This window comes from Corvus hawaiiensis, chromosome 15 (assembly GCF_020740725.1).
Source record: "Corvus hawaiiensis isolate bCorHaw1 chromosome 15, bCorHaw1.pri.cur, whole genome shotgun sequence".
NCBI classification, from domain to species: domain Eukaryota; kingdom Metazoa; phylum Chordata; class Aves; order Passeriformes; family Corvidae; genus Corvus; species Corvus hawaiiensis.
In genome coordinates, this window is record NC_063227.1 from 4,995,470 (window position 1) to 5,021,818 (window position 26,349).

The 26,349-nt window shown below is 44.8% G+C and overlaps 3 protein-coding genes across 7 annotated transcripts; all 3 read left to right on the top strand.

The window, feature by feature from the left end:
• The first annotated feature begins 965 nt into the window (after nucleotides 1-965).
• Nucleotides 966-2,879, top strand: MED7 (mediator complex subunit 7). 2 transcript variants are annotated; one of them, XM_048320173.1, is made up of 2 exons: nucleotides 966-1,015; nucleotides 1,908-2,879. In XM_048320173.1, the coding sequence occupies exon 2, from the start codon at nucleotides 1,926-1,928 to the stop codon at nucleotides 2,616-2,618; it is 693 nt and encodes a 230-aa protein (XP_048176130.1). In that variant the 5' UTR covers nucleotides 966-1,015; nucleotides 1,908-1,925; the 3' UTR covers nucleotides 2,619-2,879. The 2 variants fall into 2 exon arrangements, with proteins under 2 accessions (XP_048176130.1, XP_048176131.1); XM_048320174.1 differs by lacking the exon at nucleotides 966-1,015 and adding an exon at nucleotides 1,018-1,050.
• Nucleotides 2,880-4,192: 1,313 nt separating this feature from the next.
• On the top strand, nucleotides 4,193-10,876 carry LOC125333879 (hepatitis A virus cellular receptor 1 homolog). 2 transcript variants are annotated; one of them, XM_048320171.1, is made up of 8 exons: nucleotides 4,198-4,594; nucleotides 6,080-6,424; nucleotides 6,994-7,044; nucleotides 8,964-9,043; nucleotides 9,297-9,353; nucleotides 9,782-9,896; nucleotides 10,198-10,237; nucleotides 10,631-10,876. In XM_048320171.1, the coding sequence occupies exons 1-8, from the start codon at nucleotides 4,546-4,548 to the stop codon at nucleotides 10,722-10,724; spliced, it is 831 nt and encodes a 276-aa protein (XP_048176128.1). In that variant the 5' UTR covers nucleotides 4,198-4,545; the 3' UTR covers nucleotides 10,725-10,876. The 2 variants fall into 2 exon arrangements, with proteins under 2 accessions (XP_048176129.1, XP_048176128.1); XM_048320172.1 differs by lacking the exon at nucleotides 6,994-7,044 and having other exon boundaries at nucleotides 4,193-4,594.
• A 4,186-nt stretch (nucleotides 10,877-15,062) lies between these two features.
• On the top strand, nucleotides 15,063-25,820 carry LOC125333877 (T-cell immunoglobulin and mucin domain-containing protein 4-like). 3 transcript variants are annotated; one of them, XM_048320169.1, is made up of 8 exons: nucleotides 15,063-15,200; nucleotides 18,261-18,605; nucleotides 19,731-20,081; nucleotides 20,714-20,794; nucleotides 23,181-23,236; nucleotides 23,850-23,931; nucleotides 24,401-24,431; nucleotides 25,119-25,820. In XM_048320169.1, the coding sequence occupies exons 1-8, from the start codon at nucleotides 15,152-15,154 to the stop codon at nucleotides 25,120-25,122; spliced, it is 999 nt and encodes a 332-aa protein (XP_048176126.1). In that variant the 5' UTR covers nucleotides 15,063-15,151; the 3' UTR covers nucleotides 25,123-25,820. The 3 variants fall into 3 exon arrangements, with proteins under 3 accessions (XP_048176126.1, XP_048176124.1, XP_048176127.1); XM_048320167.1 differs by having other exon boundaries at nucleotides 25,190-25,820; XM_048320170.1 differs by having other exon boundaries at nucleotides 15,124-15,200; nucleotides 18,332-18,605; nucleotides 25,190-25,820.
• The last annotated feature ends 529 nt before the right edge of the window (nucleotides 25,821-26,349 follow it).

A 26,349-nucleotide genomic window follows, 5' to 3' on the forward strand; every position in this document is an offset into this window, starting at 1 on the left:
TTGTAAAGTGTAGCTTAGTTTGGAATATATAAATGTTCAGATATTCCGTAAAATGTGAGCCGTGCATCTTTTCAAGGTTTCTAGTCAAATAAATGTTAACTATTCTGGATGTTCTTTGCATCTTTTTAGAAATAACTAACAGGATGCAAAGCAAGTATCATTCAGTTGGAACTTTTTTGGGGCAGTGATCGATCTGGAAGAGTGAATCGGTAAATGACGCTGCGTGTGTGGCGATGGGTCCCGGTCACACCAAGGCCATTGCTGCCATCTGCTGAGGGAGAGAGAACAGCACAGAAACGGCCAACAATCCTTCCCTGCTGGCCATTCCAGGGAGAAAACCCTGCACAAGCGATGCCAGCAAGCCCAGCTCCACCTGATCCACGGAAAAACTTAAACTCGCGACGTTAACTTCAATTCCTCCTAGAAGAGAACTGAAACAAAAGCAACGGAACCCAACCGTTTGGCCACACTATGGTCAGATTTAGTGTATTCGGCTGCAAGAAGGCTGCAAACACTTCCCGGGAGACCTCAGAACTCTTTTCCAACCTAATTGATTCTGTTATTCTGTGATTTCTGTGATTTCTGTGATTCTGTGTCTCCCAGCAGCGGGGCCACCCTGACCCAGCCCCAGCCCCGTCCACCCCCGAGAGACGCCAAGCGGGTCTCTCCCGCCCCGGCAGGTCCTGCCGCCTCAGCAGCGGCTTCTGGAGGGAGCCCCGCACCCTGAGGGGGCCACAGAGCCCTGAGGGGGCCACAGAACCCTGAGGGGGCCACAGAGCCCTGAGGGGGCCCAGCGGCCGCGGGACAGCCCAGCCCCGGCCGGCCCGTGCCCGCCATGCCCGGAACGCCGCGCCTGGCCCCGCCCCCGCGCGAGCTGACTGGAGCAGCGCCTGACTGCTGTGCGCGGGAACCAATCAGAGTGCGGCACCGCGGGGCCGCGAGCCAATGGGGAGCGAGGGGCGGGGGCAGCCGGGCGGAAGCGGCGGCGGCGGCGCTGAGGGAGCGCGGCTGGCAGGTGAGGGTGGGAGGGCCAGTGAAGCTTCTGAGAGGGTCCGTGTCCTCCGTCGGGTCGTGGTTTCGGCTTTTGTCTCTTCAGTACTGGCGTGGCGAGTCCCGCTGCGGGGTTTGGGCCTCCGCAGAGCCCGGTCCGGCGTAGGGCAGAGCGGCGGCGGGTGTGGGCCCGGCTCGGTTCCTCTTGTGGGGTGCGAGTGAGGACGGGAGGCCGCAGGAGGAGCTGCTGAGGTCACTTGGTCTGGTCAGCCGGGAGAAGAGCAGACTGAGGGGGGACCTCACCGCGGGCTGCAGCTTCCCCCCGAAGGGCAGCGCCCATCTCTGCCCTCTGTGCCAGTGACAGGACCTGAGGGAACGGCTGGAGCTGTGCCGGGGGGGTTAGGTGGGTATTAGGAAAAGGCTTTTCCCCCAGAGGGTGGTCGGGCACTAAACAGGTTCCCCTGGGTCTCTTTGGTCATATAGCCCCAAGCCTGAAAGAGTTCAAGACGCCTTTGGGCAACGCTCTCAGGCACAGGGGGGGATTGTTGGGGTGCCGTGTGCAGGGCCAGGAGTTGATCCTCGTGTGTCCCTTCCAGCTCGGGATAGTCTGTGATTCTGTGGGGTTTGCCCTCTAGGCCCCAGCTAAGGAAGGGGGGGTCTCCCTTCTCCCTTTGGCTGCCGAGTTTACAGACTGGTCTTTCATATTTAGGAAATTAAGTGTTCTGTGTGCTTCTGGTGCAGTTAATCCTTAATGAAAAAGTAATAGATTTGCCAGGAGTTTTCTGTATTCAGCACATGGATTTGTCTCTTCTGGCTCATTTTCTCACAGCCACCTCCCATATTTTGTCTTTGTTTATGTTTATATTATAACCTTGTGACACAAATTGTTAACGCCAGTTTCTTGGGTCATTCCTTAGGCATTTCATCTGGCAAGAATGGGTGAGCCTCAGCAAGTGAGTGCCCTTCCTCCGCCTCCCATGCAATATATAAAAGAATATACTGATGAAAATATCCATAAAGGCCTGGCTCCAAAGCCACCTCCGCCTGTGAAGGACAGCTACATGATGTTTGGGAATCAGTTCCAGTGTGATGATCTGATCATTCGGCCCCTGGAGAGCCAGGGCATTGAACGGCTGCATCCTATGCAGTTTGATCACAAGAAGGAGTTAAGGAAACTTAACATGTCTATCCTGGTCAACTTTTTGGACCTCTTGGATATCTTGATAAGGAGTCCAGGGAGTATAAAGCGAGAGGAGAAACTGGAAGACTTGAAACTGCTTTTTGTCCACGTCCATCACCTTATAAATGAGTATCGCCCTCACCAAGCCAGGGAGACACTGAGGGTCATGATGGAGGTGCAGAAGCGCCAGCGCCTGGAGACCGCGGAGCGATTCCAGAAGCACCTGGAGCGAGTCGTGGAGATGATCCAGAACTGCCTGGCTTCCCTGCCTGATGATCTGCCTCATGCAGAGGGGGGACTGAGAGTGCAAGTGGAACCCATGGATACTGATGATGGCAGCAACTGCATTGGACAGAGCGAAAAGCAGAGGGAGTGTTCTGGAGGCAAGAGAGATCAGGTTTTGGACAAAGATGCAGCCATGTGCAGCATTATTGACGAAATGACATGAAGAGAACACCTTGTTTTGTTAATGTACCACAGTGAGAGGCAGAAGGGGTTCTGAGGCTACATGTTGTATTTTGTTTTGCTGTTGTATAAGCAGACAAAGCTTTCGTTGTACACCTGTTGGAGGCTGTGAGTGACTGGGCAGATGAAAATGTTTAATGTTTTGTGACCTGTGTTTTTTTTGTAGAAACGAAAAAGTATAATTTTTGTTAAATGTATCATGTGAGGTGGTAGGCACAGATTAAAGTTGGTTTTTCCTGTTGTACTTTCTTTTGTCACTTCCTGCTTGTTTTCAGTATGCCATTTCATAATTCTGTATGCTCTGAGTCAAGAAAAAATACCTACAGAAATGGTGTTTGTTTCTTGTACAAACAACACACAGGAACTTGGAAAACAGGCACACAGAAACTCAAATTACATCAAGGCATTTCCTATGGTCTGTGTTTGAGGTGAAATCTAAAGCAGGTGGGTTAACTGTAGTTCTGTAACTCTCATATTCTTCTACTGTGTGACCAGAATGGCTTTCCTGGGATCCTGGCCAGCTGCCTTTCCTGTTCTTGCAGAGCAGTTTCAGGATCCTGCTGGTAATTAGCAGAATTGTTCCTCTAGCAGCTCTCTGCAGTTTCCTCTTTCCTCAGAAACCGCAGGAGCAGAGAGGAAGCCTTTTCTTAAGGAGTTCTGCTTCCAGCTGCTGCATGTGAAAATCACCCTTCATCCCTCTTTCTATCCATTCTTACCTACAGGTGTGTTGCTAATTATCTCTCAGCTATGTTAATCCCTTGGTTTTCCTAATTTTCACTTCAGAAAACGTGTTGGTATGGTGCCTCTGTTCTCCTATAAGGTAGCCATTCAAGGCAAGGTTCCAGTTCTACCATCTTCCACTTAAATTCATAATTCATAATATAACTCCTTAGTACTTAATTGCATCTGTATATTCATAAATAACTCCTTAGTACTTAATTGCATCTGTATAAAACACTGTGGGGTAGATTAGATGCTTCAGCAAAGAACATTTCTTGGCCCTTGATCACAGGTGCAGTTCTAGTCCAAACAATACAAAAAGACCAGCTATCCTTGAGGAGAGTGTGATGATCCAGGCACAGGGAGAGGGTCCAGGCACAGGGAGAGGGTCCAGGGAACAGCGTTTCTCAAAAGCTGTATTTCAGCATTTGGTCAGAGTGAGCCTTGAGTTTGGGATGACATGGTTTCCACACTACTTTTTCAAGTCTCCTCTGTATTCTGGATGTTTTACTTTGTATTGCAAAGGCCCAGGTGCGTATGGAATTTTTAAAAGTCAGATGAGAAAAGACAGCCACTCCATTAGGCTCAGCTGTGTAACAGTTTTCCAATACTACCAGGTTACCTCTGCCGAAGAAAATTTGCCAGAAGGTGCACTGAGTTGCTTCTAAGTATTAGAACCAGAAACTTACAATTAGAAGCTTGAGTAGCTCATCCTAGAAATCTGTTATTTAGCCAAGCCCTTTCCACTTGCCACAGTCTGCCACATACTATGTAATCTTTAATCCAGATGCTACCCACTCTGGCAAAGGCAGGTATGGGCAGCAATCTGGGGCTGTGGATTGCTGATACCTGTGTCAGCCCAGTGCTGCTGTCAAGTTTCACTTACTGTCACCAAACAGATCTGAAAAAAACGAGAAGCAGATTTGTGTGGTGCTGTGAAGTGTTGTCATCTCTCAGTCAAAGCCCTGCCGGCAGGAGCTCAGTGCGCTCGTACTCTGCCCCAGCAGCACTTGGCTGTGCTGCAGGACACAGCCCAACCTCAGGCAAAACAGCCCAGATTGGATTGAGAGGCACCCGCAACTGTGCCTGGAGATGATGTGCTAAGAAGGAAACACAGAAGTTCACAAAGAAGATTATTTTTCTTGAATGAGAAGGGCGAACGGGAGCGTTGTTTGTCGTCTTCAGCCACAATGTTGTCTTACCTCTCCCTGAACTGGGTTCTTCTGGTGCTGTTTACAGGTAACCAAAGGGGCATAAACAACTGGATGGAGGTGGGTGGAGGTAACATGCATCCGTGATTCTGAGGGTAGCAAAGAGAAATTTTAATTTGCAACAGGAAGAGAGGCCACATCACAGAAGCTGCAGTTCTCTATGTTAAAATAGAACTTTATCACGGTGGCTCAATAGAGTTCTAATGGCCTCATCTCCTTTGGAAAACAGAAGCATGCTGAGAGTATGATGGTTTTAAAAATGCTCCTTCTTGGGCTGGCTGCTCATTTTGCTTTTTTAGTGGGCTTTTTTAGATAATGATGATTTGAGCAGAGAACTTTCAATTGTTTTAGAGAAGGTGTAAAAGAACGACATTTCACTTTGGCAGGCTTTGTGAAGATGAATGCTTAGGTAGACAATGAAAAGATCAGCTGTGGCTTCTGGTGGTTTTTAACCAATATGAAATTTTATTGGGACAAATTGATAATTTTTCCTTTCTTTTTTTTTTATTCTGAGGACGTAGTCCTCCTAGATTAAGAGCAACAGCCATGAAAACAACAGGTTGGGAAGTGGTACTAATAAAGACAGATAGACATTAAAAATTTGGTGCTAAGATAAATTCAGTAGAAAGAAAATGGATATTACAGATAATTTTTGTAGTTCTTTATTAAGCCTTTTATGACGAGTTTCAGTTTTAACTTCCTTTTCATATTAAATAAGAAACATTGGTTTCAGAAAATTGTTTCCAGTGTGTTATTGTGGCAAAATCTCTGCATGCAGGTTTATTTTTAAATATAATAGGTTAGGAAAATATCTGAGCTGGACTGGGCAAAACAGCTTTTTCACGGTGATGAATGGGCTACTGGGAGTTAGGGCTCACTGTCTTGACCTGCGTAGTGTGACACAGCCTTCTGGAAATGTGACAAACTTGTGGGGAAGCAAACAAGTTACAAACTGCGTAAGAATTAGAGAATAAGGTAGTGGAAGAAAAAAGAGAGTATTTATAATATTTCTAAGAAAAGCCCTGAAAAATTTCTTCTGATAAGGGTGGGCAAAACCTGCCTTTAGGCAAGAGAAAGGAATTCATTCAGCAGTGATCATTCTGATGAAACCTGCAGTTTAGTTCATTGAAAGGGGGGAAGAGTTTCCCACTGTGGTTTTGAGGAAAGTCCGTGTCTTACCGTTCACACGTGTGTGGCTTGGGTTAAATGTACATGAAGGAAAAAGTGAAGAGCCAACAGACTGCACCTGGCTCAAGAGACGCCACAGAGTTCTTTACTTCATTGCCTGCCTGCAGAGGCTGCAGAAAATGTTCTTTCTCTGAACATGTCCCCGGCCTGATCATTACCCCTCACTGCATCACTCCTGCTGGGACACGTCTATTTGTGCAAAATCTGATCCAGCAATGCCTGGTGTTCTTTGAGAGATGGGAGGTTTCAGGACATGCAAGGTGCACAAGAAACTTCCACTTGTGTGTCCTGTGCTGAACAATCATGTTTGTCTTTTTGTCCACAGGCCCCACAGTATCGGAATTAGTTGTGGTAGGAGAGGTTGGTCAGGACGTCACTGTGCCCTGCCACTACAGTGTCCGGGATGGAAATGGCATCACATCCATGTGCTGGGGTCGGGACAGGTGCCCCAATTCCAAATGTTCCCGGCCCATTATCTGGACAGATGGCTGGAGGGTGACAGAGCAGCACAGCAGCAGGTACCAGTTGAAAGGGAACCTGCACAGGGGGGACGTGTCCCTGACGATCGAGGACGCCAGGGAAGCAGACTCAGGGATTTACTGCTGCCGTGTGGAGGTCCCAGGGTGGTTCAACGATCAACTGATTAATCACAAGGTTGTGATAATGAAAGGTGAGTGCAGAGGAGTGCTCTTGTGTGAGTACCATTGTGGTAGATCTGCTCTTGGGTCTGGACTTCAAAGCTTGTGGTGCAAATGATTTCTGCAATCATCCATAAGACTGATCTTGAGGACCTTGCACATCTGCCGTTAGTGCTGCCTCAATTAAGCTGTCTTTGGCAATGTTGTCATCCCACTGCAGACACTGCAATTAAAAAAGGACATGATGTTTTCATGGAGCATTCCTAGAGACACTGAAGAATTTAAAAGAAAGGGCAGCATAAAGTATTCATCCAAAGCTTTATTGCTGCACCTTTTTCATAGACAGCTGTGTTTGATTTTCCTTGCTTGATTCTAGATTAAAGCCCAGGGAGACAAAATTGATATAGAGAAGCTTTTTATCAATTCTTCCTTTGATTTTTAGTTTTTCCCTTGCTTGTGATGTTATATAGAACGAGTGGCTGAAAAGTGTACTTGTGCTTTGCTAGCAAACTTTTATTATGGAAACACTGTCTCTTTCTCACTACATAAATACCCAATAAGGTTAATGATGTGTTGATTTTGTTTTATTTTTTAACATCAGCAAGGATCTCTACTGCAAGTCCTCACACTTACACCTCTGAACAGACCTCAGGTAACTTTTTTCCAAGTGTTAACCTCATTGCAAATGGGGAATCTTAGGAAGGAAACAAAATGATGATAGAAATGTCTTGGCTAAAATTTATTAAACATTACCAGAGACCAGATCAGAACTTGGATTTAAATTCTGCTTGATATTATACAGAGTACAATAGAAGGAACATGAATATGTGGGAGGAAGCTGCTTCCAGGTGTGATGTTTAAGTAGATGTTTTAGTGGTGCTGCAAGGTTTGCTTTTATTTGACTGTTCTTTTGGTTTGTTGGGGTTTTTTGTGGTATAAAATCTCACCTCATCTTCTAGAAATTCATCCCATGAATGGTAAAACACAACTCTTTAGGAGTTTGGTGTACCCACTATTTAATCAGAATTGTTTTATTGGGCTAGCTTAAAAGAGCATCTAATTAAGGCTCCTGCCTCCAGTAGCAGCCAGCAGCAGATGATTAAGGAGGATGGTAGAAAAATGACATTAATTTTGTGATACAGTGCCAAAGTATTCTTCCACCCTGGTGTGTGTCTCAGAGGCTGCCCACGGCCTCTGTGCACATTTAATAATGTGAGGTCCCTCATTGCAGTGGCAGAGACAGTGCTCAGCTGTTACTCACTTGTTTTCTACATTCCCCTCACAAAAGGATAAACTTCTATCACGTACCCACTCAGCTGCATCTTTTTCAGGTGGAAAAAGACAACTTTAATTTCCACTGCACAAGAGAAACCATGTAGTGTAGCAATGGCTTGTTCTCTGGGTTCTGGAAGAAAAAAAAATCAGGGATGCTATTTGTATTTCTCCCTCTGTCTTGGATGTTTCCAGCTAAGGAACTCCAAATTAGTGTTACAACAGCTGCATTTCCTTTTTGGAAGAAGAAGTGAAAACTTTCTCAGACAGTTTCTATTCTAGTTGCAAATAACATAGATTCCATTCTTAGAACTCAGGGGTTTTCTTATCCCCGTGACCTCTTCCTTAGCTGATGGTGGAACAGTGTTTGAAGTTTTCAGAATCCAAGTTAGTGTGTGCATGTTCACACTGCAGGAGATTGGAAAAGGCAGGTGGCCTTGTGCCTCTGATGTAGAAATACTCCAGAATCTCCAATGGAAGCTGATGATCCTATCCTCCTCAAAACTTCTGGGATAAGGGCAACAATTTAAAACACAAAAACAACCAGTTGGGGTTGGCACAGAGTGAACAGGAGATTTTGTTTTCAGGAGGTTTTTATATCATCTGACAACATGTGGAGAAACTGAGACTGATGATGGAGAAGACAACAATTTGTTAACTTAAGTATGGCAAATAGCTGTGCTCAGGGAAACTACCTCAGAATGTGCTGCAGGTTCTTATGCATTAATAATATATATATATATCCCATTTTGTTCAGTGTGTTTTACTGTATAGCTGCCTGGGACTTTAAAGGTATGCTTTCTGTGATTCTGCATCACGTGCTGCTTCCAGGCCCTGAGCTAATGTTCATCAGTTTTCACCTGAGTTTGCTTTATGCATCATTTTTTGCTTCAAGGCCAGGTTGGATGGGGCATTGAGAAACCTGGTCCAGCAGAAGGTGTCCCTGCCCATGGCAGGGGGTTGGAATGGGATGGACTTTAAGATCCCTTTTAACCCAATCTGTTTAATGATTCTATGGCCACTGCTTCTTGGCTCCAGAACCAACTGGTAACTCCTTCCCAGTGATAGCAGCAAGAGCCAAGTATTTCTTGGAAGGAGTCCAAAGCTCTGAAAAGGGTGGAAGAAACTTCAATATCAGAGTTTTGCGCTGCCCTCTGAAGGCACCAACCTCTTATGATATGCAGAGCCCAGACTGCTGACAGACACAGTTCAGGGTCCCAAGTCAGCAGTACAAATTCTTCTCTGTCAAGACAGAAGAGTTCTCTGTGCAAGTGATGTGTTTGTCTTGCCTTTGCTCAGCTCCTGGCAGCACCAGTGAACCCTCCTTTACTGTCACGAGGACCTGGCCATCGGTTTCTGCTTCAGAAGCTCCTCAGAATGTAAGCATCAACCTTGCTGTAGCACACCTAGAGTGGCTGGACTTGAGAGGCTACTGGGTCATCCCTCCAGGTCACTCCCACTGGTTTTGTCTAATTGCAACAGATCCTTGGTTTGTAGTCTGTGTTTTTAGTGGTTATAAAGAGTGCTTATGTGCTCATTATTAGAGAGGGGAGAAAAAACCCTGCTTAGCACGCATAAAGTACTTCCTTCTAGAGGAGGAAGGGCTTTAGCAATATGTGTATTTCCTTTCAGGCCTCTGCTCCCTGCTCAGGCACCTCAGACTGCTTGGATGTGACTGCAAACCTGCAGGTATGGCAGGATGTGGGGAAGAGTGGAACCTGGGCCACCTGAGAGCACAGGGGTGCCCTGCACTCCCTGTGCACTGGGGGCCAAACAGGCAGCTCTGTGTGTCCTGCTGAGTCCTGCAGCACAGGTGGGAGGGTGTGACATCATGAGATATCTTACTCATTAAAAAAATTCACCAAATATTATTAAACCTGAATAAATGAGATTTGTCCTAACTTCAGGTCTTCTGAAAATCTCAAAGACTGAGTTTAACAGCAGGGTTCACACAATTGTTGCAGATTCTGCTTGAAGCTGGGCCTGTTTCTCAAGTTAGGCTTTTGGTCTCAGGTGTACTTTTCCTGCAGAGTTGCAAAACACACCAAAGGCCTTTGGGTACTGCATGGGCTTCTTGCTGTCAGTTCCACTAATGCTCCTTGGCTTGTGTTTGACAGAACACGTCTGTATCACTTCCCAGTCAGCAGCATCCAGAGCATGGGCTGTACATTGGGATTGGCTCATGTGCAGCACTTCTGCTCATCCTGATTTTGGCTCTGTTCCTCACTAAACGTAAGTACTTTTCATAGGCAGTTACTCAAGGATTGCTCAGGTTTGTCCAGTCACAGCTGTGGCTGATGCCACCTCTCCCACTTCAGGGCAGGGAGCTGAGGTCCCTGGAGGCCACTGCTGTGGCTGCTCACAATGGGAATTTCCTATCCTGAGAACATTTGAAATTCCCTTATTTAGTTTCTTACACTTGAATTTATCTTCGAACCCACTACTTTGCTTGCTTCTAATTGTTTAAACAAAATTATTTGTTTTAATTATTCTTTTTCATTCTTTCTTTACTTTCATTCTGGATGGTCCTTAGAATATTTTTACAACACGAAGAAGATGGGTGGCTCTGCAGGGTAAGTTTTCTGTTCCTGCTTTTGCTAATAGGACAAGTGAGGTTGCAGAAGAAAAATGTCAGTGTGCTGACCATTCCACTACATACTTTGGCTTTCTTTTTTAACCTCAAGTTAATAGAAAACATTATAAAAGGAAATTAATAAGATAAATTCAGTAGAAAGCTGCTACTTTTCATTACTTAATAAGCAAAAATGTCACTGTCAGTTCATAGCATCAGGGACTTTGCTAACCACAGGTGTGAATTTTCTCATAAATGGAGAGATGACTCATTATCAGTCATGATCATGTGTTTATGCATATTTTACGTTTTCTAGTGAGCTGGTTGATCTGTTCCTCTGTGGTTTTATTGTCTGTTTTTAGTTTAACACCATGGTTTTTACTCTTTTGTGCAGCTTTGTTGCATTTTGGAGGCCACAAGGCATGAGGAGCCATAATGTCCTGGAAGATGAGAATCATGCAGAGGAAAATGTTTATATCGTGCACTAAGGACTGGATGCATGGCTGCCTTTGTCATTGCTGGGACATTAAATAGTTGGCAAAATGTTGGCTGCTCCCTCTGCTCAGCAGCTGAACGTGACTGCACTACTGAAGCATTATTCACATCCTAATAATAAAACAAATAAAAGCTACACTTTTAATTAAAATCTTTATCAGCCTGTTCCAGAAACAGAAACCGAAACTGGCATCGGTGGAACTTTCCATTTCCTAAGGAAAGTTACGATTATATTTATTATCTGCTTCAAATTCTCGCTTCCTTTTTGGAAAAACAAGAGGATGTGCCTGAAGGGCACAATTGTATTCACTGTGGATTCTATCTGCCACCTTCCACAGAGTCTGTGCCATCGGAGGGCACAGACTCAGAGCTGTGTGACAAAGATGTCACATGGCCAGTCTCAGTAGTATTAGTAATTTAATACACAGTTGTATTTTCATTGAAATCAGGTATGGCCTGTCCTGGTAACAGCTCAGTAATACAATATTCTGATTCCTGTCCACCTGGAATTAAATCTGGAGGAGCTATGGCTGCTCACCCCTGAGGGGATATTCTTGAAGCCTACAGCATCAGTACTTCAATAGACAGAACACTCACAGCTTGTGTGCAGAGAATTATGACTAAATGTGAGTTTTTTGGCCAAGTACATCACTATTTTTCTGTGGCTTTCTCCTCAGGCACATCTTTACCCTGAGAAGCCCTTGGGTGAAAGGTCTCACTTCTAGGTCTCTGAAAAAACTGAACAGCTCCCCTCCCCCGCCCCCCCCCAACACGCACTTTGTGAAGTTAATTAAATTCTTTCCTTAGCTTGCAGAGAAATCATGGACATTGCACAAAATATTGGCTGGGAGTTGGCCCTGCCTTCACATATCTCTAGATATCAAACAGCTCTTAACTCCTACGAATGTTGAATGTGTTTGATGGATTTTAACCTCATAAACAGGAGGTATCTGGGGCCAAATGCCTTTCCTCCATTGTTCCTCAGTTAGTGATGTGCCTCAGCTTTTATTCCCTGCAAAACAAAATTTTGATTTACTTTAAATAAATAAATGGAGTCAGCCCTGTCAGTATGAATTGCTGAGCAAGAAACACAACACACCCAAATCATCTTTAAGTGGAAGAATAATTGTCCCCAGTTGTTTTTAAGAACACATTTTAAACAGAGGTTGGGAACTTCCTGAAAGAGCAGAAAAGCAGCACTGGCAGGAGAGACACCAAATCTTACCAATTATTGGTCAAATCATTTAGCCCTGAAGCTCATCCCAAGGAGCAGTGTGGAATTACCCAAAACAGACACTGACACCAGAGGGAAAACTCTCTGATGCATCACAAAGTTTCTAACATGGAGTTAATTTTAAACTCCAAAATGATTTCAACAATGCAGTGAGGCATAAAGGCACAATAATAAAATCAGTAGGTATTTATGTTAACAGCTGAGGCACTTGAGGCCACGGTCTGCTTGTGCTTTAAGGGGAGTGGGGTCAGTGGAGAAGTTCCACCAGCCTTGTCCCAGCTGGTGGAGATGGGAGGGCTTGGGGTGGCTGGGGAGGGCGGGGGTTTCCTCAGGAGTCCCACAGGGTCTGGCTCAGGTGGGGTCTTGCAGGTGAGTGTTCTTGCACAGACTCACAAAGGAGGGAAAGGCTCATCCTGCTGAGGAAGGAAGAAATGGAAAGCAAACTTGGACAGGTGACCCTGGGGTGTTTTGTATTTTTACTCCTGTGTTCTCCTGGATCTCTCTGTTGTAGCAGGCTGAAAAGGTTGAAAACGTAGGGATGAATTAATGGCTGACTGAAGAGTGGGAGCACAGATATTGGGTGATCACTGATCTTAGGGCCAGGAAAAGTGATGGACAAAACCAGCTCTGCCGTTTTTTATCTTCACATCATGTGTAGCTTTGTGCAAGAAGGTGCTGAGACCAGAAAGGACCTGCTGGTGTCAGACTGTATTTTTGCTCTTGACTATTAACAACAATTACTAACCCCAAATCTCTGCCCCTGCTGCAGACACTGCTTTCCTTCTGCCTGGCTGAGCCTGTTGCTGCTGCAAGTTCCTGCCCCTGACAGGAGCCAGAGGAAGTCTGATCTGGTCTCTGAACTTGGTCTCGGAAAACATCTTCAGCAATTTCTGCTTTCCGCAATTTTACGTAATCAGTCTCTGCTGGGGTCAGAGTTAGATGTGTGGGGTTTCCAAAATCATCTGATTTCAACTGCTTATGCTCTTATGGAGTTTGTGGTCCATCCTTAAGACTCTGGATCATAAAAGATGCTTGTCCGTAAGGATTTTTTAAATTAATATTACAGACTGATTCAGACTAATTCTTACATCAGGAAGTTTTTCATGTAAAATAAAGTTCCAGAACATCTGATAACCAAAATCTTGAATCAACCCAAATCTTTCTGCTCTGCAATTACTTGGTAAACAGACTTTGCAAAGTTGTTTGGAGCAAGAACTTTGCCTTGGACGTGCAGTGTGATACACATCCACAAAGGCAGAGCTCCCTGGGCTTTTTGACTATCTCCACTTATGTCAGTGGATTTTGGAACAGGCATTTCAAAATGAGCCCTAGAGACAAGCAGGTGGCACTTGGAACCCATTCACCCCTCAGGAGGTCGTCTGGCAGCACGTTGAGCCGATGAGGCTGATGAGCTGAAAACTGTCTTTTTTGAGACAACTCTGCCTTTTCTGCCTGCAAGAAGCCACTAGATAGCAGTACAGAAGCAGAAAGCAACTCGTGTTTGTGGTTCTTCCCTGTACCTTTGGATTTTGGATGGCCTTTTTCAATGCACTCTGCTGCTGTTGGCCCAGCCCTGCTATAGGAACAAAGCTGATAGGATGCTGTGTTCATCCTGTGCCTTTCCTGGTTGCCTGTGACATACTGCCTAGTTCTGTCTGGACAAGCTTCATGGGAATTTTTAGCTGAATAAAGACGCAAATTTGTGTCCCAGGTGAGAGTGAGCTTCTCCCTGCACTGGCATCAGCTGAGCATCAGCTCACAGCCACTGCTGGGTGGTGAGTAATGGGAGAAATTTTGATCATTGCAGGGAAAAAGTCTCCAGGATATTGGATGCCTCAGGTTTCATTAGTCCTGTTCACAGAGCAGCTGGGGCTGTGTGTAAATGGCGTTGTATGAACTGTATCTGGTAGAATATAGCAAATTAGGTTTTTTACTGATTGCCTTTGCTGCTAAAATTTTATTTGCTTTTTTCAATGCCAGCAAGTAGAAGGGTGATATTTTCATGAGCTTGACTATCATGGTAAGCCCAAAATCTCATTACTAAAAGTGTAATGCCTGGTTAAAAGCCCATCATTTTATCATTTGAACTTGGAATTGCACTCCAGTTTGCACTGTGCTACATTTATTTGCACAGAATTTTGTCAGTCTGCAATACTTCATTCCTGACCTTACTGCCCTGAATTACTTTTGCTTTATTACTCAGCTGTTCCAGAGAAGAACTTCCAAAGAACTTATTTGTCAATTGGTCAGAAAGAAATAAAACAGTCAGAAGGAGTGAAATATATTTCTTGAAGATGATGTTGCATTTCTTTGGGAAGGATGTGGTTTTGGCAACAAAACATTTCCAGCTACTTCCTCCAAGGCTGTTATTTGCAAACAGAAAATATGAAGCTGGGAAAAGAGAAGGGTCTTCAAGCAGAAGGCAGAAGCAGAGGAAATGAAGGATTAAACAAATATAAGTGAAGACAAAGTCTGAGGGGAGATTATACCTAATATTTAGGGGTGTAAAAGCACAGAATGTGTTCTTGCCACTCAGCAGCCTGGAACAGAACTGGGCCTTAAGAGTACCAGGGAATGGCAAAGCAAATAGAATATTGAAATTTCTGGTGGTAGCACCATGCTGAGTGTCTTGGAAGAGGAACGGAGAATTGGACAGCCTGTTCCAGGGCTTACTGCCCTCTGGCTAAATACTTCCCAATGTCCAGTGTAAACCTCCCCTGGTGAGCTTGGAATCATGCCCATGTGTCCCATTAGTGGACAGCAGGGAGAAGACATCAGCACTTCCCTGTCCACGTCCCCTCCTCAGGAAGCTGCAGAGAGCTGTGAGCTCCCCTCAGCCTCCTTTTCTCCAGTCCTGGAGGCCACAGCCCCTCATTCACTCCAGCCCTGCCACCTGCTCAGTTGGCCTCGTCTGGGCACATTCAAGTACCTGAATGTCCTTCTTAAATTGTGTGGCCCAGAACTGCACACAGTGCTCCAGCTGGGGCTGCACCAGCGCTGAACGCAGCAGGAGATCCCCTCTTTGGCCAGTGCCTGTCCGGAAGCGTAGGAAAGAAACGCTTGCAGTATATAAAATCTGGAAATGGAGAAATGAGACTTCAGTGGCACTCACTCAGCGCCTCTGGAAGGGAAAAGATCTGGTTTTCCCTCCTTCTACTCGCTGCCCCGGTGTCTCCGTCAGCCAGAATGTCCCGTTTTGTGCTGTTTCACTGGATTATAATACAAATCTTTATAGGTGAGTCTTTACCCACTTTTTGTGTGTTTGCTCAGAAAACTAACATTTTTTAAATTGAAAACCAGCAACGCTTGTTTTGTGAAAATGAAACAGTGAAGAAGATCATGATTGTATATAGAACTTCAAAAATTGTCTTAATTTACTGAGTTAATACTCCTTGAGGTTTGTGGTTTTTTTCACTTTTTAAAAATGTATGCAGTTTCCTCTGTGTTAGTTCCCTTGTTTTCTTCCTTTGCAGAGCTCCTGGATAATGAGAATGGCTTTTTGTTACCTGTTCTTTAACGCAGCTCAGTGCTGGGAGTGTGTTATCTTGAGGTTCAGTAGCCAGTTAAATGCCTCTTTTCTGTTTATCAGTCATATCCTCTGCAATCTCATCAGTAAAGAAGCCTCAGTAAGGAAAAAAATAAAAAGGATTGATAGGGCAAAGATTCCAAATACCTTCTGCAAAGTAGGAAAATTATTCCAGGAACAGATCAAGGGAAAAAAAAAATTTAAACATCTGTTTTGGCTGGAGGGTGAATGTTTTTATCCATCTAATGACCAGCCTGTGGGAGAGAAGACAACTACAAGAGCAACTATTGGAGTTACTGCTTAGTGCTGACTGCCCCCGAGGGTGGGTCCAAGGGAGACTACACAAATATGAGTATACCTGAATGATCTGGCTGATTACGAATACCCCTTTCTGTTGGGGATGGTATGTTAAACACCTGGGCTCCATTTCTCTCTCACTGAAGAAGGACTGGAAGTGGCAAACCTCACAGACTTCAGTGGGACCAACCAGGCAGAGCCTTGGGTCCAATCTGGATGCCTGGAAGGTCAGGGCCATGGAGAAGGGCAGGGTTCCCCTCACAGTAAGAGTAGGGTGTCACAATGCAACAGTCTCAGGAAGCCCTTAATTTAAAAGCCATGTTCATTCCCTTCTATTTACTATTTCGAAAATGTGTCTGTAGAAGAGGCTGCACCTGGGAAGTAAGTTTTTTAATCCTTGCAGAGGTTCATGCTGTTGAATCCAGGCTGCTGCAGTATTGAAGCTCTCCTCACCAGCCTGCAGTGCAGGCAGATGTTGGCAACATTAGCGTCACAGAAATTAAAAGGGGATTTGAAATTGCAAAACCTGTAACTTTCTAGCAGGAGTACTAGAGGGAAACTGCACTGAAGACACTCTGATGCCTTGTGTCTTTCCTCTTCTTTTAAATTATTTACTTATTTATTTACTAAGTTCAGGGCTCTGCTTCTTTCAAAGACAAGAGCAGGCAAATTTTCATTTGTTAAAGGGTTGCTTAACAAGGCTGCTTTTGTGCTGTGCAGAACCAGGCTGAAGTAAGATCAGAAGATGAGCCCATTTCTCCTCAAGAAGCAGTGATGTGAATTCTAGCAACAGTTTTTGTTGGTTTTGCACATATCTTTGTTGGGGTGACTTGAAAATATGTGTTAACCTGCTCATGACTAACTCCTTGCTCCCACAGAACTACTTTAAAGGTCACCTGCATGTCTTGTTCTGTCTTCACAGACAGAGGCTCTTTTCTCTGTTTGTTTTGCTGTTTCAAGGCAAGCCCTTTCCAAGGGCTAAAGCCACCATCTCTCAAAGCCTTATCCTGTATTCAGGAATTCAGTTTCTGGCATATCTTGCCTTCCTTTCACTGCAGAAGCTCCTGCCATTCAGGCAATATTGCCTGTTGTTTTGTCTGCCTCTATTCTTTCAGCATTTGGAGCTGTGGAAACCTGAATGGGTTGGCTTCTCTTGCCAGTGGGATAAGCAATAATGAATCTGAAATGTCATCCCAATAACAAGTCATGAGGCAGCCTGCTGCAGACTAAAGCCTCACCTAGGGAATAGTCCATTAAAGGGAAAACAAAAGAGACATGGACACAGTTGGAAGAATCTGTTTGCTATCTGGGAGTCATGCCAAAAAGGAAAGGCATTCAAACAGCTGGCAAAATAGAAATGTTTGGCAGAGCAGGGCCAAAGCTGGGGATAATAGCAGCAGCAGCATGTCCTCTTTGAGGTAAGCAAGCTGGCCATGAGACATCAGATCTGCAGGGCGAGGACAGGTCTGGTTGCTCCCCAGGTCCCTCAGTTCCTGCTCCACAGTATGGAAATGATAACATGGGGACAAAAGATAGGTAGGAGGACTCACACAGACCAGGTGAATGTAAACCAGGAAAGATTTGTTCCTGTTTGGGAACTTTTCTTGTATAGTGCCTTTCATGAAGAACAAATCCTTTAAGGCAATCTGGGAAATCCATAGACAGTTAAGAGGGAATAATATGTAGCAAAGATTCAGACCAGATGCCAATGTGGGTGTTGGCTGTAAACACCAACTAAAGCTGGTCATTAAGAGTAAGAGGACAAGGAAAGTGTGTATATGCTCTTTTTAACATCAGTATAACACTAAAAACTAAAGCTTCTGTGTAGACAGAGTTCCTCAAGGTAAGTGGGATTAGCTGGCAGGGCTTGCTCAGTGCACTTTCTGAGAACAGCTTCCCATAGACAGATCCCACCGCTCTGCCAGCTTAATTAGGCCCTAATTTCACACATGAATAGGTATTTTGGACCCTGCTTTTGAGACTGTCAATGAAAGGCAACTGTGACAGCATTTCCTTTTCAAAGGAGGTGATGGTGGACCGAGAAAACCAGATGGCTTTCACAACAGGTTTCTGAACAACTTTCAAACAGCATCCTAGGAGAGGAGATGGGATGGGGGCAGAGTTCTCAAATTCCATTTGCAGAGGCCCAGTCTGTGCTCGAGCTGCCAGTGACAGACCCCAGCTTTGCTCACCATGTCTGATGTATTTTATGAGCCTCCCTCCAGCAGCTGGCCAGGACCAGAGCAAGGAGCCCTGCAGCAGCAAGCAAAGCCTGAGAGCTCCTGGCTGTTGCCTGTAGTGCCTCAGGCCACGAGCTGCCACAGGCTCCTGGAGAAGTCTTGTGGGATCAGCAGCTGTGGCCTGCCTGCAGGCTGGAGTGTTTCTTCACACATTGTTCATTCATTGTGTCGTGTAGTAAGAGTCACCATCAGAGACTGACAGTGCTCGCCTCTCCTTGTTCTCCCCTGACAGCACACACGGTGTCTGAAAACGTGGTTAAAGGAATAATAGGACAAGCTGTGACATTGCCTTGCTCCTACCAGGTGATGCGGCGTGAGGACATCACCGACATGTGCTGGGGTAGAGGCCCCTGCCCGAGCTCAAAGTGCAGGAACAAAATTTTGCACACCACTGGCACTAAGGTGACATTCAAAGTATCTCAGAGGTACAACCTCCACGGCTCTCTTTACGTTGGAGATGTGTCCCTCACGATCGGGACGGCGCAGGCGGAGGATGCGGGAATATACTGCTGCCGCGTGGAGATCCCCGGCTTGTTCAACGACATCAAGCGGAACATACGGCTGGAGGTGGCCAGAGGTGGGTCTGGGACCTTGGGGACACAGCCAGCAGGGAGAAAGCACTCCCTGGGTAGTGAGAATTGGGGCCTATGTGTGCTTTGTTTGTTTGTTTTGGCCAAAAGTGGTTTTTTTTTTCTCAAATGACATTTTTCAAGGGAGATCTGCAACCGGTTGCCAATTTGAGTCACATTCAATGTGCAGTTTAGATTTTAAAAAAACCCTAAATTTTACCCCTTTTTTGCCTTTCAAATGAATATTTCACTTCTCATTGTGTAGCTATGCTTGACTTTTTAAAAGAGGATGGAATTAAAAAGGGATTTGTAATTTGAAGAGCCCTCGGAATGAAATTCAGTTTTTCATTTGGGGTTCACCCCAGCACTGAAGAGACTTTTGTGTCATTCATGTCATAAGGAGACCCACTAGGATGACCCACCCTTAAGGGTGCTTCCTTCCCCTTAAGGGTGGGTCCTCAACACCCACATATTTGGAAATTTTGCCTCAGAGTCTTGAAGGGCTTCTTCCCCTTCCTATTATTTTTCTGAGCTGCAGGATCAAGCAAGATCTTGCACAGATAAAAAAGGAGATGATACCCACCCTCCACAAAGCAGAAAGACAATGTTTTTACTGGCTTTACAGAGTGCAGTTGGTGTACACAGCACATTTGTTTGTCTGTTCTAAGCAATACAACAGGAGAGAGGGTGAAAAACACTGCAATTGCTTGGTTGCCCCTGAGGTTGAGGGCAAAAGTCCCAGTTGCAAAGATTAACAAGGAGCTTGTAGCTGAAAAACCGAGCTGTTTTATTTATTGTATTTCTAAGAGCCCATTGAAAAGCAAAATAATGAAGTTTGCAAGCTTTAGGGTTCTACCATGCAAAGTTCTGGCACTTCCATTTCTACAAAGGGTCAAGGAGGGGGTGTTTGAGACCAGTAAAAGAAAAGCAAATCTATAAATCTGTGAATTTCTCTGAGTGGTTGTGCTTTCAGCTAATTAAAATAGCTTTCTGAATAGTGGCTCTCCCACCTTCATTCTCAGTATTTTAGCAGCCAGATAATTTTTATTCATTTCTGTGTTGGCTTCTCTCTGAGTTGGTTGTGAATGCTCTGACCCGGCTTTTCCCTTGGCTGGGTTTTTTTTTCCATACAGCCCCTCCAGTGACCACAACCACCACCATGGGCCAAGCTCCGGTTTCTGCCGAACATTTTGCAGAAACAACTTTTGCTCCTCAAACAACCTCTGATCTCCAGCCAACATCAGAGACTGCAGTCCTGCTGACAACCAGCACCTCTGCACCAGCAACCACAGCCACTGAGTCTCCAGCAGTAACTACATGGGAGATCTCTGCTCCCCCAACAATTGCTGTGACAGAAGATTTTATTTTTCCAGTAACTACGGTGGAAACCAGTGCTCCCCCAGATTTTCCAACTACTTCCCAAGCAGCTGATGTGACGACTGAAGACGACATGTTGTGCTTCACGCTCCCTGGAAGTACAGAGGGTAACCCGCACCGATCCTTTCCTTCTTCTGTGTAGCAGAGGTGGTCTGTGATAGCCTGACTGGCATCACAGAGGCTCTCCAAATACTTTTATTTGTATCTGGGAAGTCTTCTCCCTGATGCCTATAGGTGTGTTTCAGGGGGTATAAGCAGACACAGGTCAGATGTTGTAGGTGGTGCAAAACTGGGGTGAACAGCTAAGGCAGCAGAGGGTCAGGCTTCCTTCAGAGGAGCTTTAACATGGAGGAATAATGTGACAGAAACCTCGTGAAGTAGAAATAAATGGGAAGTCCAGCACCTCAGCTGGAGTAAGAGAGAGTCACTTAACTGTGCACCCATTTTTTTCTTGATTTGGGAAAGCATTGAAATGGTTTGGTGAAAAGGTTAGGTTAGAGTATGTTCTGCTTGAGAAATAGTGAGAATTCAACATGTGTTTAAAATTGAGTATTTACATTCTCATCTCATATGAAAGCTGCTGGTGTTATTAGTGATCAGAGTGACCTGTTACCAAACCATTTGTAGGCTGCTATTTTATGCACATTACTGACTTCATTTCCATAGATTGATGTCTGCACAAATTTGAATGCCATGTGGAGACCCTCCTCATTAGTGATCACTTTCTACTTTGTTTCAGTGACTACTGAATTCCCAGTTACATTTCCAACTGCAGAGGAAGCTACCACCTCTGTCATGATGGAAGAGGATTCAGTCATGGGTGAGTAGGATAATGCTGTAAGGGCAGAAATTGGCTTGTTCAGAGAAATTAAAAAGTTGGTGTAAACAAAACTATTGAGTATTCTTAAGAGTGTTCCAAACATGTACTGATAGTTATTCGTTGCATCTGGCAGTAAGAAGTGTCAGAAATGGTTAGAAATCAGGATGTAAGAACAGCTGAGAAAAACATGGTTTATACCTCCAAAGGAAGTTGATTTTGAATCATTCATGACTGTCAGGTATCTCGGGTCTGAGAGAAGTTAAAAATCAAACCTTTCAATATTGCTGAATTCTCAGATAGCTGATTTGTCATCACTGTGAGTTCATTGAGATTTCCATTTTTAATCCTTCTCTAGTGTTGCGCCCTCAACAAAGAACTTAGTGCTAAAATTCAAGGACGACGTATTGTATTTGGCCTCTTAGTTTCTATAAGTGCCAGGAATCTCTTAATTTTTAAACCCACAGTATTTAGATTTTTACAGGTCTTCTTTTGCTAGACCTAAAGACTTACAGCAGAAAGAGTGTTCCTTAATGCCCCTGGAGAGGGCTCACAGAAGAGGCTAAACTGGTCTCTTGAGGATTTGTGAGGTTTTTTCACTCCTACCTCACTTGTCACCCTTCTGATAGAGGACTAGATAATGCCTGTATTTTGTCATAGGAAATATGAAGTTTTACAAAGGGTCTTGCCTCTGGGATTCTTGGGGCAACTTGAGTTGTGACAGTGAGCTGGAAAGAGGCACCACAAAAGCAGATGTACCCTGTTGATGTGAGTCACTCCCACCCGTGCAAAACCTTGTGTCAAACTACCACAAGATGTGAAAATGCTGCAGCACAATTGGCTGCTCCCTGGTGAGAGCCATAAGCCAAGTCCAGTTCTTGACTCAGTCTCCTTTCACTCTGTGAAATAATGCACTAAATGGACCCGGCTCAGGTTTACTGTAAGGTAAGGGAAAGCTGATTTGTCGCTGAACATTATCCTGATGTTAGAACAGCAGGAGAGAAACCCAGGGCTGAGAGCCCTCCATCTCCAAGCACAATTTTTGGCAGATGGGTTGGGTTACCTGGGGTGGATGGCTCCTGCTGCCCAGGCTCTGATTTAATTTCTCTTCTCTCTTCACTTGTTTTCCCCCAGCTACAACCCTGCCAGCATCAGCCACATTTGAGACTCCAAAAAGACCTTTGCTCTTTCAAGTATCAAAATGAGCAGCAATAGTTGGTGCCGTCAGCCAGGCTGCACATGTTGCCATAAAATTTAACTTTGACTTGTGGGACCTGCATTGTCACTGTTACATCTGCATTTCTTGTGGAAGTACAGATCTACGAGAGAGTGGAGTGTCATAGAACAGGCATATGACAAAATGCAGTGTTCACACATCCCTGGGATTTTTGGCACTTCTTAGGGTTTTCTTACCTGTATTTGTTTAGCTGTAGTGCTTATTAGTCATAACCTCTTTTCTACCCCTGTGCAAATTTCTACTTACACTGAGCTACCATGGCCTGTCCATGTCTTTGATACAAAGTACAAGCACGTGGGATGTGGAGACTCATCAACACAGCTCTCACAGGGGACTGGAACTGAGATATTTGGGGCAGATTAGGTTAATAACGGGATAACATACTCTGAAAAGTTAAAAAAAAAGAAGAAAAATAGCAATTTTTTTCTAATGGGATTATATATTGGAGAGATTATTTATACAAGTATGTAGTGACAGGGCAAGGGGGAATGGCTTCAAACTGACAGAAGGTAGATTTAAATTGGATATTAGGGAAGAAATCTTCTCTATGAGAGTGGCACAGGGTGCCCAGAGAAGCTGTGGCTGCCCCATCCCTGGAAGGGTCCAAGGCCAGGTTGGATGGCACTTGGAGCAACCCGGGATAGTGAAGGTGTCCCTGGGGTTGGAACTGGATGATCTTTAAGGTCCTTTCCAACCGAAACCATTGTATGATTCTATGATTTGTGACCACCTGATGACCCCCATCACTCTGTGACATTCTGGGTGCCTCATGCACACACAGTTTCCTTTGTCTGGCCACAGTCAAACTGAGGCAGTTTCTCACTTACACCTTGTTTACTACCTCTGCTGTCTATGCCACCTTGTCACGTTACACAAGTGACAACTCCTTCACAGCAGACAAGTTTCTATCATCTCATTTCACAGGCTGCCCCTGGGAAGCCTCCTCTTTCTTGATGAAGGCTGACACTTCCCACAGCTTCCTCAGTACCATTTGTGGTGAAAACTGATTGTTCTCTTTGGGTTGTAAGGTGCTTTTGCCCTTCTCATACCCTGAGAGTTCATTCCTCCTTGACTGAAGCAGTGACAGCCTCTGCAGCCCTCACTCCTTCAGGTGACTGTGCCAGTAATAATTTCAATCTCTTTCATTTTCAGAGGTTTCAGCAAATTCAGATGGCAATGTTGAGAAACATGAAGATAGAGCACATAAGGTAAAACTTCCTGTGAGTTTCAAGAGTGTCTGAGTAGAAATCAGGACAGCAGGACCTTCTAGTGATTTTCAGTGTATTCATACTAAAGGGACAGCTTTTGCAAACACTGGCTTGAACTTTTGTTTAGAAGCTCAGGAACCACCTGCTCCTCTTTTCACTGGATAGAGCCAAAGCCTGAGCATTCCATCTGGCTTGGACACTTCAGAAAAAAACTCATCCCCTGGCATCCCTGTGAGAGAGGGGAGGTAGCATCCTTGAGGTGTGACCAGACAAAAGGCAAGTTAGGAGGGTGTTATTCTTCCCTAAGAGAAGGATGAGGGTGACTGAGCTCCTACTTCTGCTTTGAACACCTTATTGAGAAGTTCACGTTAAGTGGGATGAATCTGGTTTCAATATTTCAGAATAAAGTTTATTAAACACTGAACAGGTAATTCATGTTGTTTATCATGATCAACTTGATGTGTCTTTTCAGCACTTTGTACAGGCAAGCTCAGAACAGCATTGCAGACTGCAGCCCAGTGCTCTGAGCCACCAGTACAGCCCCTCCTGTGCAAACAGCTCTGAAGCAAACCTGCTCCTAAAGCCCTTTCATTTTCTCTCTTCTCCCTTCCAGTTTCCCAGCAGTGCCATTCTCATTGCCTGTGTCATAGCAGGGTCCATCCTTTTGGTATTGATGATCTCGTTGGTTGTGAAACGTAAGTATAATAATAGAATAAGCTAAATTATTCTAATGCTGGCCTGATGCACGTGTCCTCCTGTGTCCCTGCTTATTCTGGGAACTCTGCCACAGCCCTGGTGCCAGTGCTCTGTTCATTTTATGGGAGTAGCTGTCCTTACTCCAGGACTGTGGCACCATGAGGGCACCAGGGAGGATGAGGAGGTGGGGAGCAGGAGGAAGCTTGTGCAAAGAACCTGTTCACTCACTTGTTGCAGGTCTGGCTCATCCTGTTGGCTCTCTCTTTATACTTAAGTGGCCCCATAGTTTTCTGGCATTGCTCCCAAAACACACTGGTGTAACTGAAATCAGGATGGGATCCTTTCTTTCCTGCTTAGCCCACAGAAATTTCACAGCTTGCTACCATTGCTTCTGAGCTCATTTGACAGATATATTAGAATTATAGATTTTGTTTTGCCATTGTAACATTAATATTGTTTTGCTTCCAGGTAAACATGCAAAGAAGTTTATAATAAAAAGGTAATCCATTTTGTAATTTCCTATTAAAAGTTCCAGTGTAATTTTTCTTAGAGACAGGAAGGTATTGGCCACTGATTGTAATGGGTGCAGTACTGGCTTGTGGTGCTGATTACCAAAGTTGTAATAGGAGGAAGTTTCAGGTAACTTCACTCCAGAAATTCAATTGTGGTTCCTGGGTGCTGCTTCTGTGCAGGAATGAACAGGAATCCAGGGCACTGGAGAAATTAGGCAACTGTCACTGCAGTGTAGTGACTCCAGCTTAAGGAAGAGCCTCATTTGCTTTAATTTTTGATTGAGTACCAGCACGTGATACCTTGTGTACGTGTAACTGATAAGTTACTGGCTTATCTTGAAAAAACATATTTTCTGTGCACAAACCACAGGGGAGTCCAGTGAAGTATCACCCCTTTTCCAAAGACCAATAATTTTTCAGTGGTAGCTGGTCCCTCACTGCTTACCCCACCTGGGAGACAGGGATTGGGGGCCAAGGAGAGTCTCTTTTCTGAATCCCATGGTGGTTACCCTAGAGCTGCCATTACAAGGTCTGAGCAACCCTTTCCTATCCATGAGAAGAATGCAAGCCAGGTAAATACCTCCCTGGTGTAAAAAGTAGGTGTTACTTCATTGCAGTCACTGGACTCTGTAGCCTCACGCTTCCATTTCCATGGGAACTTGCTGATGTTACAGATAAGAAAGGATGCTCTGAAGCAGCCAGGTCCTTCTGCCCCATCCATAGTGACCTGTGCTTCTCACTGCAGTGCTGGACCACCAGAAGAGGCTGAAAAAGTTTTCAGTGGTGCTGAAGGAGAAAACAACGTTTTTTCCCTGTGAAGAGCTCCTACATCATCTGCAGATGCCATGGGAAATAAAAAGGGCCTGTTCCATGCTGTATTGAGAGATACTTGTGAGCCCTCAAAATATCAGTGGGTGTAAAACAAAGGCCAAAGCTTCAACTATGAAAATTTAAAATCTTTGTGCAAATTTTCCCTTATCACCCTTAAAACTCATTGCATAAAGAAGCTTATTTGAGAAGGGGCTTTATGCATTATTCATAGCTGCTTCTGGCATCTGCCTTCTTACTAACACCATGTTGCACAATTTTTTCTCCTTTTTTACTAATGCTCTTTCTTGAATACAACTTGTACTGTGAGGAACAGAAGAGATCACGTGGAAGGCTGCCTATCTTCAGATTGCCATGAAGAAAGAAAAGGAATCATAAAATACAGTTTTTAATGCTTTTATGTAATCAACAGAAAAATTAAGCTGCAAGAGTTCTGTGAGTTTAAATCAAAAATGCAGATTACTTAAGGGGTACCACTACTTCCTGTGGTTCAGCATGTTTGAATAACCCTTGGAGAATATGTTAATAAACTTTGTAATTTGTCTCTGGCAATTGTATTTTTTATGCCACATCCTAAGGCATTTGAACAGGAGTTAGTTATTCCCCAGGTGTGGAAATGATTGGTGTGCTGTCTCAGCTCTCCAAAGAAGTACTGCAGCATTTCCAGAAGTGGGAAAATGCCCAGAACACCAACCTGGAGGGAAATTTCTCTTCTCTGCCCCCACAAAGCCTGGTGCCACTCATTTCTAAATCTGTTAAGGAAGAGGGATTGCCCATGGAGGCTGGGGGATCATCTATGGGATACACTGTGGAGCTTTTGTGTAATTCCCTGGGGTCCTCACCCATTCTGCTGCAGTGACTTTGGGAAAAGGTCCCAATCCATGACAAGGTTTGTTCTCTCTGCTGCCTGGAGTTCACCAATTCCAACTCTGGGCAACAACAGCTTGAAGTAAGAGCACATTGTGGCAACAGCATCGGATCAGAAGCCAACACGGTCTGGCAGCTCTGGACTTCCCCTCTGGTCATGCTCGGGACTGTGGTGAGACTTTTGAACTCTCCAGCATCCTCTCACAGGCT

What these genes read in the sequence shown, in the direction of transcription:
- MED7 (XM_048320173.1), top strand. Translation starts at nt 1,926, where the DNA reads ATGGGTGAGCCTCAGCAAGTGAGTGCCCTTCCTCCGCCTCCCATGCAA.
- LOC125333879 (XM_048320171.1), top strand. Translation starts at nt 4,546, where the DNA reads ATGTTGTCTTACCTCTCCCTGAACTGGGTTCTTCTGGTGCTGTTTACA. An exon ending in CAAGGTTGTGATAATGAAAG is followed by an intron (nt 6,425 to 6,993) that starts GTGAGTGCAGAG and finishes TTTTAACATCAG; the next exon opens with CAAGGATCTCTACTGCAAGT. An exon ending in ATGTGACTGCAAACCTGCAG is followed by an intron (nt 9,354 to 9,781) that starts GTATGGCAGGAT and finishes TGTGTTTGACAG; the next exon opens with AACACGTCTGTATCACTTCC.
- LOC125333877 (XM_048320167.1), top strand. Translation starts at nt 15,152, where the DNA reads ATGTCCCGTTTTGTGCTGTTTCACTGGATTATAATACAAATCTTTATA. An exon ending in ACGGCTGGAGGTGGCCAGAG is followed by an intron (nt 18,606 to 19,730) that starts GTGGGTCTGGGA and finishes TTTTCCATACAG; the next exon opens with CCCCTCCAGTGACCACAACC. An exon ending in ATGAAGATAGAGCACATAAG is followed by an intron (nt 23,237 to 23,849) that starts GTAAAACTTCCT and finishes TCTCCCTTCCAG; the next exon opens with TTTCCCAGCAGTGCCATTCT.